This window comes from Pleurodeles waltl, chromosome 9 (genome assembly GCF_031143425.1).
Source record: "Pleurodeles waltl isolate 20211129_DDA chromosome 9, aPleWal1.hap1.20221129, whole genome shotgun sequence".
Taxonomy (NCBI): Eukaryota; Metazoa; Chordata; class Amphibia; order Caudata; family Salamandridae; genus Pleurodeles; species Pleurodeles waltl.
Genome location: NC_090448.1, coordinates 336,028,484 through 336,043,445, shown reverse-complemented (window position 1 = coordinate 336,043,445; position 14,962 = coordinate 336,028,484). Strand labels below are relative to the sequence as shown.

At 41.9% G+C, this 14,962-nt stretch overlaps 1 protein-coding gene across 1 annotated transcript in view; it reads left to right on the top strand.

Moving 5' to 3' along the window:
• Positions 1–14,962, top strand: part of USP4 (ubiquitin specific peptidase 4) — a 789,752-nt gene that overhangs the window by 230,102 nt on the left and 544,688 nt on the right. The window contains exon 6 of the mRNA XM_069206879.1: positions 12,442–12,503. Within this exon, the coding sequence (XP_069062980.1) occupies positions 12,442–12,503 (62 nt within the window). The remainder of the gene's footprint in view (positions 1–12,441; positions 12,504–14,962) is intronic.

Sequence of the window (14,962 nt, the reverse complement as noted above, 5' to 3'; positions counted from 1 at the left end):
ATGGCCCTAATTTAAATAACACAGAGTTTTTTGCGGAGGTTTGGCGCTTAGCTGGCACGATTGGCTCGAGGACGCTACTTTGGGGGGGGGGTTTGGGGGGTCAGGTGTAGTAATTTGAATGTACTGCTTGATCCAACTGTAGACCGCAGTAGTTGTATGAGACCCCCATATCCGGCCACTGCGAAAGTCCTGAGCACCATTATGACAGAGCACGGCTTGATTGATATTTGGCATGCTAAGCATGACTTGCTTATGGAGGGAACCTGCATTAAGTTGATGCACAATAGCCGGTCATGTATTGACTTGTGGCGCGGAACAAGGGACGCGGCGTTCTAAATGATGGCGGTTAGATATCTGCTGCAAACACTTTCTGATCACTCTCAGGTGTTTTTGGAGCTGCACATCCCTGGGTGTACGCATGGTGCATTTGTGTGGCATCTTCCCACAGGCGCTTTGCGTGATCAGGTATTTAGGGTAAAGGTGGAGGAGGCTATTGTCAACTACTTTGCCCAGAACAGGGGCTCTGTATCTTCTCCCAGTACTCTTTGGGAACCCATTAAGGTGGTTACTCAGGGAATACGTATTGCCAAGTAGCATGGCATACTTCATGCGCTACTCCACAAGCTGGCTGAACTTTGAGGGGGTTGGGTAGTTATAGGGGGTTAGCTGCAGGGACTGGCAGCAGAGCACGGCCCGCAGCCAAATCCTGCTGGCAAAGGCTGTCTGCGGTGCAGGTTAAGGTGATTATATGGGCTAATTAAAATTACTTTGAATTAACCATAGAAATTGACTGGAAAAAAACATGTTATAGTTAGTGATCTCAAGTAACTATAACTCCTGCCCTTGCAATACCCTGCTAATTACCCCACAAATTTCATCACTCATGACATCTTCTCTAAAATCATTGGTAATATCAATGTAATATTTGCAAAAACAGTTTTGATAAAAATAAATTAAAAAACTATGCATGGCAGGGGCATTGATATTGTGTTTAAAATATTACAATATTATATCCCTGTAACCATTATATATAGGAATTTGTTTTTATATATTTAAGGAGTACTCCGTGGTCCCGGCATGTGGGTGGGACTATTTAATGATTTTGATAAGGATTCCCCTGGAAGAGAACTAAGATTACAAGTAAGCAATTTATCCATCCCTCTCAGCCCATTCACCCTTTTTTGTCAATGTTCTAGAGTGTCCACTTTCAAAGCTTATCAACCTTTAGTGTTGCGCTGCTGCCGATCTCCAAACAGTAGTGATCAAAATCACAAAAAGATGCCTATAACCCTCCAAGGGGTGGTAGTATGAGTAGCACCTTCTAGAAGGTATTGAACCAGTGCACCCCATTGATCAACAGAGAAGATGTTTTTCTGTATACAGCTTAGCCCAAAGGCTTTGCTACCAAATGTGTAATTCATGGAGAGTTTTGCGCCTTTCACTGAAAGACTTTCAAGGTTCCTTTTGACATGTTATGTATTTTTATTGAAACCTTTGTTTGGTTGTCAGTGTTGTGTAAAATCCTCCTTGCGCCAATCCATCCAGCATTGAAACTAGTTAGTTCCTGTTACACAACCGCTACTGTATACTTCGGATGCAGGTGAACTTGGAAAGCCCCAAATAAAAACATTGTAAGTAGAGGTGCTGTGTTTAGAAGTATTTTAAATGGCTGCCTGAACGTGGCTGTTCTGATGAAAATGCTCACCTTTTAATTCTTTAGAAATGTAATGTTTTTAACAAAACAATATGGAGGTTCCCAAACACATAGAATTTTTTTTTTTTTGTCCTCATAGTTTCCACTCAGGCAATTAGAGAGCAACAGGTTCTCGTCAAGGGAGACACTCCACCTTCCTCACAGTCAACCCTCCCTGCCCGCCCCGTGATCTCCAGCCGTGTTCAGCTAAGATGATGTTAACGATATTCAGGGGTCCTTTCCCAGCATCACCAGCCTAAGACCTTACCACACCGTCCAAAGATCGGTGGCATCTTTTGTGGGCGCACATAATCATAGGACTCCATTTCCCCATAACTCCTAAAAACCTATCTCTTGACAACTATTCTCCCACAGTAGCCAAAACTCATCTCTTTTATTTAATGGACCGCTACGTTCGAAACAGCTCAGTTTATTAATTGACCCCACCCACTCCTGAACAGTAGGGGCAGATGAAGATACCCATTTAAGACAAATTTCTCGTCTAGCTAATAATATTAAAACAAAGAGCAAGTGTGATTGCTGCGTGGTTAGCGCCTTATTCAGGTTTTCCTCACACTGCCCCCCAAAGATTATCAATGGTAGGCTCAGCTCCAACTCCGTGCAAATCATTCTCTTTAATATCCTCTCTACCGGGTTCCAGAAAGAGCCCAGTTTCTGACACGACTAAATCATGTGAAAATCATTTGCCTTCTCCTCACCACATCGGGGGCAATTCTTCATAGCCTTTCCCATAGCTGTTATCCTTGCTGGTGACCAATACACCCGATGCAAGGTGAACAAATGGTTCTTTTTTAGAGGAGCTGATTTAAATATACCCTAAAGTAATTTAGTCTTGCCAAAGATGATAAACATCTCCCCCAACTCCTCATCGGCAGGGAGGGCAGCTCTTCCCTTGCCTCAATTACCATCCAGTACCACAGGGCCACCTCCTTCTGAAAAATGTACTTCTGCAACAGTCTTCCCTCCCAGATATTTCTCCCTGTTTCTACCTTCTCTGATTTGACCCAACTTGCGAGTTGATAGTACTTGAGTTTAGAAATCTTATTACCTGCTAGCTCCTTAAACCTAGACCATGGTATCAGTCGCCGATCTTCTAAGATTTAACCCCATTTTACCACTCTATTCCCCCGAAGGGGCACCGAAAGTTTATCTAAAAGACGTTCTGGAGTTCCTGGTGAGTTCCAGATGGGAGCTGTGTTACTATAATATACAATCCCTGTAAGCTCTCTGGCTTGAAACCATACTCTAGCGGCTGCAGACAACATTTTCAGACGTACCTTTTTGAATTACTTTGGGTGACCAAACCTATACAAAAAATGATCGCCTGCTCTTGCAAAGAAAAGTCATTACCCTAAAAAGGGGGGAAAAGTTTGAACTATTGTTTAGCAGAACCCTTATATTTTTTAGCTGGAACGCCAGATAATATTTAAAGAAATCTGGTGTCTGAATACCCCTAAACTCCTTCTTCTTACATGGCGTTTTCCATGCTATGCAAGCTCCTTTTGCGGCAAATCCTTCTGCAAATTTTTAAACCAGTTCAACTTAAATTCAAGAGGAATAGTATTAAACAAGAAAGTAAATTTAGGTAAAATGGACATCTTTATGATATTTGACCTCCCTAAAAAAGATAAATGGAGGCACGACCAAATCTTCAACAGCCTCCTTGTTTCTTCCCATACTCTATTAAAATTGAGCCTAGCATCCTCCTCCAAGTCAGCCGTTATTTACACCCCCAATACCTTATCTCTTCTTTAACTGGTGGGCTGTGGTAAGTAGTATTACAACACATAATCTCTGTTTTCTCTTGGTTCGCTTGGTAGCCTGCCAATCTGCCAAATTGCTTTAAAGAGGATAATATGCTAGGGAGAGAACCCTCTATATCTTTAGTATATACCATTAGGTCATCCGCGTAAAGCGCTACTTTCTTCTCCCACCCGTTACTTTGAAAAGGCAAAATATTTATATATCTTCTGATCATTACAGCCAGTGGTTCAATATATAAATCAAGAAGGAGGGGGGGGAGCGGACAACCCTGCCGGGTCCCTCCCCCGATCTTAAAACTGATAGATAACTTGTCATTCACCAACACTCTGGCGATTGGATTCTTGTACAAGGTCTGTATTGCTCTGATAAAGACATTCCCTAGCTCATAAGCCTCCATAGTCTTCTGCAAGAAAAGCCAACTAACCCTGTCAAAGGTCTTAGCCACATCAAAAGTAAGAACCGCTAAAGAAGTATTTTCTAAACAGGCTAAATTAATTGCACCTAGTAAATCATGCGTAAGCTCATGGAGCTGTCTTCCCCCAATAAAAGCTTTCTGATCATCATGGACCAGAGGTAACCACCCTCTCCAGTTTTCTGACCAAAATATGCGTATACAATTTGTAGCCCGAATTTAATAATGAAATATGTCTATATGATTCACAATCTGCTGGGTCTTTCCTAGGCTTCTAAATCAGACTAATTACAACTTCTTCTCATGATTTCGGTGCCGCTATATGTGCAGAAAAAAGTTTGATTGAATAACTCCACCATATAAGGAGCTAATTCTTCATGCAGATAAATGTCACTCATTTGGCCGGCTATCAGGGCCTGGAGCTTTCCCTTTCTTTGGGCTATTGATTGCCTCTTCCACCTTTTCCATCCCTATCCTTGCCTCCGCCCCTGTCATTGCGATGCATCTAGACTTGGGAGATGAATCCCCTTTAGAAAGCTTTCAACCAGTTCCCCCCGAAACTACCTCCCCATCGCCCTCCTCCCTTTCCTCACCAAGGTTGCAGAGAAACTAGTCAACGCCCGCCTATCCCACTTTCTCAAAGAAAACAACACTCTTGAACCCTCACAATCTGGGTTCCGCAAGAACCACAGCACGGAAACCGCCCTCATCGCATGCACTGACGACATCAGGACCAAAGTAGACAAAGGCGAGACCGTCGCACTCATCCTCCTAGACCTCTCCGCAGCCTTTGACACTGTCTGCCACCACACACTCCGCACACGCCTCCACAACACAGGAATTCGCCACAAAGCCTTAGACTGGCTCACCTCCTTCCTCATCGACTGGACCCAAAGAGTCCGGCTTCCACCGCTACCAAGATCATATGCGGAGTCCCCCAAGGGTCCTCCCTCAGCCCCACACTCTTCAACATTTACATGATCCCCCTAGCCAACATCCTCCGACCACACGGAATCACTATCCTCTCCTACACAGACGACACCCAACTCATCCTCTCCCTCACCCACAACCCCACCACCGCCAAAACCAACCTACATGCTGCCTGCTCTCCTCGACACCGCCAACTGGATGACAACTAACCACCTCAAGCTTAACTCCAACAAAACCGAGATAATCATCTTCGGCCCCAATAAAACCATTTGGGACGACTCCTGGGGGCCCACCTACCCTAGGCCCCGCACCCACCCCCGCAAACCACGCACGCAACCTCGGCATCATCCTGGACCCCTCCCTCTCCATGACCCAGCAAACCAATGCACTAACCTCCTCCTGCTTCCACACACTCTGCACTCGAAAAAAAAAAAAAAAAAATCCTTTAAATGGATTCACCCAGAGACCAGGAAGACAGTCACCCATGCACTCATCAGCAGCAGACTAGACTACGATAACGCCCTCTATGCCGGCACCACACTCGCGCAAACTCCAGAGAATCCAGAACACAGCCGCACGCCTCGTCCTTTGCCTCCCCCGCCACAAACGAATCTCACCACACCTCCAAATCCCTTCACTGGCTCCCCATAGACAAGAGAATCTCTTTCAAGATCCTCATCCACGCACACAAATCCCTCCACAACACCGGCCGACCTACCTCAACGAAAGAGTGAACTTCCACACTCCCACCCGCAACCTCCGATCAGCCGACCTCGCACTAGGTACAGTTCCCTGTATCCAACGAACCACCACACGAGGCAGGGCCTTCTTTCCTCGCCCACACAACCTGGAACTCCCTCCCCACCAGTCTCCGCAAAACCAAAGACCTCCTACTCTTCAGAAAAACCCTCAAGACATGGTTATTCGAACAGTAATCCCCCTCAACCCACCCCCCTCCACAAGCGCCTTGAGACCCTCACGGGTGAGTAGCGCACTCTATAAAAAATTTAAATTGATTTTGATATAGATTTTTTTTAAGAGGGACCGGGTTGTCAATATTGGGGCCATAATATCCTGCTATTACTAACTTTGATCCAAATATTTCAACTTTGGCACACAACCAACTCCCCTTAGGGTCAACAGCCACTTTACCCACCCTAACCTTCAAAGATCTTTTAAAGAGAATCGCCACACCCCTCACCACACAGGACTGATTAGTGGTAACACTTTGATCAACCCACTTCACAAGCTTCAGAATTTCTTCCCACTCCTCCAGTAACAAGTGTGTTTCTTGTAAAATAATCACTTCCTCCTCTATTCTTTGCAAAAACTCCAAGATCCTCCCCCTTCTTGTCTTAACCCTTAGGCCATTTACGTTCTGAGAGAGAACCTTCAACTGATTATATTTAATCCCTGTCATGGATCAGCAGCCCAGAAAACCAAGAAAAGGCCGAAGCAAGCATATAGTAGGACCCAAAGTTTCTGAGATATCTTAAGAACATCAAAAATGTAGAATGGACACCTTTTCTCCCCCCCCTCAATTTGCTCCCACACCCAATTTGCAAAAACAAAACCACCAAAGTGACCAACCCAAAAGCAAAATACCCTGCCTCCCTACCATCCCACCCAGGGGAACCCTCTCTTTCTTTGTTTGGAAAAAGGTGAATGAGCTCTCTGAAAGACAACCTGTGTAATCAACCCGAGTTATTAGGGTGATGACTTAATCTGCTCTATCAAAGCACCAACTTCATTTGGCTCCCTAATATTATACATCCTTTTCTTCCACATTATCCTTAGAGCAGCCGGAAACCTCATCTGGACCGTTTCCCCCAAAGTCCGAAGCTTCTGCATGTACTTTCCTAGCTCCCACTGCCTATCTAATGTGGCCGTGGAGACATTGGATCGTATACGGAAAGACCAGTCCCCTTTTAAGAAGCTGCCAACTTTCGATGCTTCCGAGGATCGTTTCTTTGATAGAATATGTTGCAAAATTAACAAGAATTCTCCTTGGGGCTTTCCTGGCAGCACTTTTCTTGAAAGGGTCTCGATGTACTCTTTGGATATCCTTCTCCAGGTTCAGGTGCCCAATTTTAGGAATATAGTCTCTGAGTAGAGAAATAACGAACCTTTTAATATCAGGCCCTTCAAACCCTTCCAGAACATTCAGTAGCCTTATATTATTTAGCCTCAACCGATTTTCCAGCACTTCTAGCTTATCTTGAATAGCTTTTTCTCCTCCTGCTTTCAGCCTGGAAATCTCATTACTATTTGCAGAAACTCGCTTCTCCTGTTCCTCTACAGCTTTTTCCAGGCTGGAAATTCTCTCCGTTAAGAAACTAAATCTTGCCTTCCATTGTAAAGCACACTTCTTTAATTTTCTCTTGATTACTTACGGAGACCTGAAACCTGTTAAAGTGATCAGAAGCTTCTGTGAACTCAGGGATTCCTCTTGAGAAACGAGTTCAGAAAAGGCGGGGGAGATCGGTAATGCCATCTGCCCACTAGAAAGATTAGAATCATCACCAAGTAGAGGAGGCTCTTCACTACCCATCACCAACTCTCGCACCTCTAAACCATGATCCAGCGAGATGGACGTCGATGGGGCCTCTATATTCACTTTCCCTACCACCGCATCACTAACTGGCGTTGGTTGAGAGTTAAAAAAAAAAAAGCCATAATTGGCATTAACTTTTTGTCTCCATTTAGCTTCTTCTGGGTCGCAGCACCCTTTCCTTACTAAACTGCATTTTCCCTGGCATTCCAGTTACAGTCTGGCTTTCTTCCATACCAGTGATGCCTTAACCCCCCCACCCCCAAATCCTCTTTTCAGTTTTCCAAAAACTTGTGGGTGGCCTCCCACCCTTATATCCCTTAAAAAAGCCTCCTTACCTTCCTGCAGGGGCTGCTCAGAAAAAAGAGGGGCAGAAACAATATCTTCTGCGTGCACTTTCATCTGACTGCAGGGCGGCGTCATTTGCTCGTTGCCCGGCGAGCTCAGAGCCTGCGTCGCCTCACGGCCTCTTCTCGCCGCCTCTCTTGGCGGGAGAACAACTCTTGTGTCCCCCCGCTCCTCGGAGGTCACAGCGGGCCGGGAAGCGCCTCCCCCGGCAGGCGCTTTAAACAACGTTCCCCCTCAACGCTGCCTCCTGAACCACACCACAATCCGCCATCCTGCTCGCCTCCACACGCCAGCGTCTCTGCAACGTCTCCTCCGCGCTTTCTCTCCACGGATCCCCTCCGTCCCTGAAAGGAGTCAGGTGAGAGACTTTCTTCCAAAAGAAGACATTCACTTCACTCTACAGCTGCAGGGTTGTCAGAGAACTCTCGGACGCCCCCTTCGGCCTGCCTCCATGTGCCCCTCCCTGTCTGTGCATATTGACCACAGGGCCTCTTGATGTTGACAAAGCTGCCTTCTAAATTTTGAGAATATCACTTTAGGATTTTACATATTTTTGAAGGTTTTTGGGAGAGACCAATTTGAAGGCTTTGTTATATGTGAAACATACAAGTCAGCTTGGCTGTAATGTAGCAATACCTAAAGCAGCTGGCATGAGTAAATGCTCGATGGGAGAGAATGAGATGGCAAATCTTGTTGTCTGATAGAATAGGCGTGGTGATGAGGTTGACCATGCCCTGCTTAGAGTTTCATGGAGTAGACCTGAAGAAGGTTAAGTGGGCATTGGAATGTTCAGGCTCTGCAGTCAGGGTGACAATCTCTGGAGAGATTACTTACCCTGGACTTTAACAGGAAAAGTGATTTAGAGAACTCTAATTGAAAAAGTAGCTAGTAACCACGACTTGTATATATAGTTGTACATTACTGTTTGTTTTGTATTTATGCCATCTAATTAATTAAAAAAAAATCCTTAACTGAAAGCGCCTGATACCACAACACTATCTAAAAATATAGAATACAGTCCTCCCATTACTTAAATTTGTGTTCTTGTAACCACATTAAACCTAACAGCTGCTTAGCTCATAGAGTTCATCAAAAATATTGTTACATTGAATAGTAACAATCTTTATTGTAACGCATGTTGAATTATGAAACTCATGAATATAATGAGATGTGTTCAATCTATTACTTTGTACATATAAAAGAATACAGGAAATAGGAGTATTTCCAAGGTGGCACATATTGTCAGGAAAATTTAAGCAATAAAATAAATTCCAAAAATTGTAATTGGGTAGCAGCCTTATTTTCAAATTATCTACCAGCAGTCTACAAACTCTTATTTTCACTTTCCATCTTACTACGAGACAATGTTGTCTAACACTATGCTATGCCCAGCGGAGGACAGGTCTGGCCTGATTTAGTGTCTGGTTATTGAATTTTTATTCATCACATCTGATACATAAAAGTTGCCTAAGGTGTGTTTAATGGGCACAACACTAACATTTTGGTGCTTATTGCATCAAAGACTCCATGTTCCTCTATTTTACGAGTCTTTTCCTCTGGTAAATATTGGTAAATTTGACCTGCTGATATTTTCCCGGTGAAATTGTGTGGTGCAGTGTTTGCCACCAAAGTCCTAATTGCAATATACGCTAAGAAAAGTTACTGCACATAAGTCAATTTAACAGGAGATTCCTAATCTGGGCACTAGTAGTTCATTTATTTCTTTTATCTGCAAAATACTTATAAAACACCATTTGATTACTCTCCCAGAGCTCCTCCTGCTCCCTCTGATATATTGATTAATCATTCTTCAAAGACCCCACATATTTTAAAACGTTATTCTGGTGCTTCCCCACATCTCTAGCACTCTCTCTGGTATATTGTTAGGGTATTCAAACACATTGTTCATACTAGTGATGAATTTCTCCAAACCTTACTTTTTAGATAATGTTTTGTTCAAGATGGTCACTGTGTTGGATGACCCCAAAATAATTCTCCCTCTTCAATTATAGTTTTGAAGCAGCAATATTTTTGAAGGACTTTAACTAGTGTACCTGTGCAGGATAGGTCTCGTAATCCGCCAGTATTTGCTAGGTTATGTTGACTGTAGGTATCTGAAGATCTCACTGAATAGCTGTCCATATATTCCTACATTCATCTGATAACCTTATGTACATCAGAAATGTATTTTGATTTGTTTAGATGCCAATTCTGGCATGTTCAGTAGGGGTAATGGATGTGTTTGTGCCTCATATAGGAGTGTAATTTTGATCCTGAAGGACTCATTTACAAAGATTGATGCACTGCTGCGCTGTGGCAGTAATGCGTAAAAAAAAAACCAAAAAAACAAGTTATGCTGCGTCCAAAAGTTTACGACGCCATCGATGTGTCTTATTCGTAATGTGGCGCTCCTTGGCAAAGGGTCCCAGGATGTGTCAGAAATACTGATGCATCTGAGGGAAGGATGCAATAAGGCATCCATTCAAACACTGATGCATTGCTTGAGTTGGCATCAGAACTGATGCAACTTCAGCAGTGCGTCAAAACTTAAGGTGATGCGTCAGTTCAGAATGGTCCATGGAGCCTAATGTGTAAGGACCAATGTAAAATGGTGGAATATCCCCATCTACACTTTTACATTGGTTCTGGATATAGAGGTAACGTATGCAGTATTGCTGTGTCACATTACAATGGGCATGGTCTACAAATGTGTATGCAGAGACCCGAATGTGTGTGCCATAGTGAGTGACCGTGTAATGTAAATGAATATGTGCATGTTGGAATGTGTAGTGGAAATACATGTTACCCTACCTTGTGTGTACTTACCTGTTATCCTTTGGAGTACGCAAACCTGGAGACCCATTCCTCTTTGGAGAAGTGACAATCCTGGCCAGTCCCTTGCAAAACGTACCAAACGTCACACTGCCTTGCTGCAATGGATGATGAAATCATAGATGCTTTAGTCCCAGATTGGTCAAGGGGTCCAACAAAATGATCGGCACATGTGTAGATCTACTACAACCAGTGGGAAGTGCAAAATATAGATCTTCCAGGGTGTGAAGTGACTTCAAATGGCCAGGTTCCTGTTTTAAAGCCACTGCTTTAGTCCCTACGCCTGGGTTTTAGTGTTGTTGGAATTCTGACACATTGCAGCCTATGCGTGACGCACCTTGAAGACGCGTCCGAAGAGGAAAATATTGTAAATACCGCTGCGTCAGTTGTAAGTGACTTTTTCCCAATGGATCTCCCACATTGCATATATTAAAATTTACATTACGCAGCCGGATCCCGCACAGTTTTTTTTTTTTTTTTTTAACGCAGGGCCAGGAAAAGTCACATTTGGCCAAATGCGTCACGTTGTAAATATGGATCTATCAGACTGCAGCTGCTGCGTCAAAAAAAATGATGCAGTGACAGCACAAGTTCCTTGTAAATAAGCCCTTCAATTTTCTGCTTGCTAGGGTACAACATACGGCAAGTTGTGTCATAATATGATTGATTTCAAATATCCTCCCATCTCACAATGCAGTTTCAGGAGGGCCAGTGCTAAGTTAGCAAACCTAACACTCCAAACCTTATGGCACAGCAGCAAATTCAACTATTTAAAAAAATGTGAGTATTTGTGTTGAGGTTGGTTTTCACCAGAGCTGATATATTCATTGCAGGCATGGGTGTGGGAAATTTGTTATTCAGAATATCTGTATTGTTAATTGGATGTGAACTTGAAAATAAATTGACTCTCAAACCTATAGCGGCAGGCATAAAATCAAATACTTATAAACTACTGTCCTTGTATACTTGATATTGTGGGTCTTTCTAATTTGGAAATTAGTTTAGACTGCTTGAGCTACACATCTGACATTTGGAATGCTTCCAGATTGCTATACCAAAACAACTTTTGAGTATTACTTTAAATTCTTTCTATCTTGTTTTTCTGAAGATATGAACTGTATCAATGCACTCTTTCGTCCCTTTGGATTGTCTCTTTACTCCACATGTGCTATTTACTTATACTTAATCAGTCTTTGTGTTTTCCAACTCTTTTCCGAATAAAAAAGTTTTCACACCTAATTTCATTCATTGGCATTCAGTTTCTAGGACCCTTTTCTCCAGGTCTGAATATTTTCTGATCTTTCATATTTTGATGAGCCTTGGGTTATGCTTCTCGGTGCTCGGATCACATCAGCTTCCTTCAGATTGTTTTGACCTGGTAACATGAGCCTCTATTATTGCAATACCACGTTTCAGGTAGCTGTCTGTGAAGTAACTATTAGGATCTGTGAAGAAACTATTAGGATATCTGTTGGAAAAGGATATGAAGACTGACTTTATATTGATAATACCATACATTTTGAAAATACTAATTCATAGTGTGCTTTTTAATGTGCAGTCGGGCTTTTATTGTTTTAAGAGCCAAATGCAGTGTTAGTGGTGGATAGTTGTTACATTTAATTAACTAAACATGACAATCTATCTTCTTATAACCAAAATAGGTGTAATGCTTGCACTTTACCGTAAGCAATCCTTCAGGTTACATTGCAGCCCATCCTATCCTATCCTTTTGACAGACTTAGCTATCTAGTAGTAGCACACTGTTTATGAAATCTGAAAAACATCGCTCATAACAATAATTTGTATTGAAACAGTACAAAGTATTTGCTATTGACATCTAAAAAAAAGATATCTATTGACTTTGGTTTTTGTTCAATGCCATATTTCCAGGTGTTAGTGATTGAACAGAAAAATGAAGATGGTACTTGGCCTCGGCAGACGCTTCAAGCTAAGTAAGTGGCATTGGCTTGACTTTCTTTTGAGTGCACTTGGAAACATAGTATTCTGTGACTATTGTACTTGGCTTACATCTTGCAGTGAGCATTAACCAAAGGTAGAATAGTATCTGCAAAATAATGCTCCTGGTGTGTACTGTTCTGCTTCATAAGATCTTCATTGATAGTTGTGAATGTTAAAGTAATTATCTGCTGCGTGGGAGACCCGGGATCACTTTTTCCACAGATTATTTCATTATTTCGTAAGAGTTTACATATTTAATATTTACAGTGTTAAAAAAGTGTCCTCTAAAAATACTAATGAGGCCGAAATGATTTCTAACAAATTTACAGCACAGCATCTTAAGTCTATTCTGCTGCCAAAAGGAGCATTGAATTATAGTAAAATGAGGTATGAGGCATTGCATTAGCATAGTGCAACTAAAGGTAGTCTGTGCCTTTTTAAGAAGCCTAGATCAGTGCTTTCCAAACCTTTTAGAACCACGACCCAATTTTCAGAATGTCAGATGTTTGCGACCCACCTACCTTTATTAGATGTGAGACAGGGCGATTTTTGAAAAACAGCGTATTTTCCATTAAACTGTCCACTAAGTTAGCACAGACATACTGTTTTACTGATAAAACTATGTAGAGCACAAATGATGTGCAGAAATCCGTTTTCTGTGTGTATCATTTGTGCATCACCCTGTAAAGTGTCTTGATTTGTTTTGATCATATTACACTCTTTGTTTCCAGCATCCTTCAGAATCACAAAAAAATGTGATTTGCTCTTAATTTCAAAACTGCTGAATGCATACATTTCATTTACAGGTGTTTGTTTTTTGTTGTGTGATGCAAATAAAACATCCTACGGCCTTTCTTTCATTCTTTTAGTGAAGTGATTTTTATCTAGCAGGATAAAAGCTGAGTCACATCTCCTCAAGAATGTGTAGACTGGCTTACAAGTTCATATTCTGCAAAATGTATTCCTTTTTTTGTAAACCTTACCACAAGGACATTGAAAGATCATCAGATAGTAGTCATGAAGTAATGAGGGTCAAGGTGAAGGAGATAGCTAGAAGGGCCTCCAGGTGGCATTCTGTCTTCTACTGCACCTCAGGCCTCCAGAAAAGGGGGATCCAGGAAAAAAAGATCCAAAAAGGACTGCTGGTGAAATACACCATGAACATGCCTCACCTTGTTTGGACGTACGTAAGGCAACCTGAGACACCTGCTAGTGAAAGAATAGCAGAATTGATTTAGGAAAACTTTAGTTTTTTGTTTGACAGTTCAGAAAAATGCACAGGTTTAACTAGATAGAAACATGAAGTATATCTCTATGGATTTTAACTTCATGGCCCATAAAATAATTGACAGCCAAACACAACTTTTGCTGCACTGTAAGGTAAAGACATTGGCTCACCTTTGGCAGCGCGATGATTTTAGTTGTGATAGTTCAATTGATTCATTTGATATAGGACCACTGTTCTCTGAATTCTCTAATTTGTTAAATTAAACTCCATTTTTGGATGACTCAACATGTAGCTTGAGAGTTTATAAATTAATTTACCGCTTTGATATTCATGTCATCTAATTCAAGTAGATAATGTCCTCTAGAAGCCCTCTGTAGTGCCAGTTTCCCTGCATCCTCCTAAAACCACAAACCTAACATGATATTGTTTCTAAGACTTCAGCTTTTAGACTGTAGTCTTCCCTTGGACCTTCACTGGAGTTGCAGTTCTGACTCCAAAACTATCTGTTAAACTAGAGATTTGAATGAGGAGGGTTGTGCAAAGTTGCCTACCAGGAGGTCTGGAAAAAGTTGATATTTCGTATTTTGGCCTTTGATAAAAGGTTAATTCACAGGTTTACAAGGTCCATCCTCCTTTAATGGGTGGAGTGGGAGTCCAGCCTAGGTGTAAGGAGGTTGTACTCCTGTTGCACCATGTGGGCTTAGGATTGACTGGAAATTGACGTGCTCTTTTAGCTAATTCCACCTTCCATGTCAAACACTGGATAGAAAAATCTCTAAAATGGATGAAACACTTGCATACCTGTTATTGACCTTTTGAATTCAGTGGATACCCACTAAAGCACCATTGGAAGCCAGCAACACAGACTTCAGCAATTTCTGCATTTTTGTACCATGAAACAATAATCAAGAATACAGAAACAAGATTTAATGAAACAAATAACAAATTATATTTTATTTCGTTGCCAAAGTATATAAAAAGTTAAATTTTAATTTTATTGGGAATGTTGGTATTTTTCTAAACGTGGTTTTATTTCTTAAAGGTGAAGCACTGTGATAGGCTCAGCATATTACTTAGTGTTTTTGGCTCTTAGTACATGCTCCCATTTATTATGGCACGTACCAGTGTTTCAGTTGAGACAATCAGTTGTCCATAATATATATATCTAATAATAATGTGTACGTTGGGTGTGGTATATAGTTGATGTGTTAGATACTCTCAATT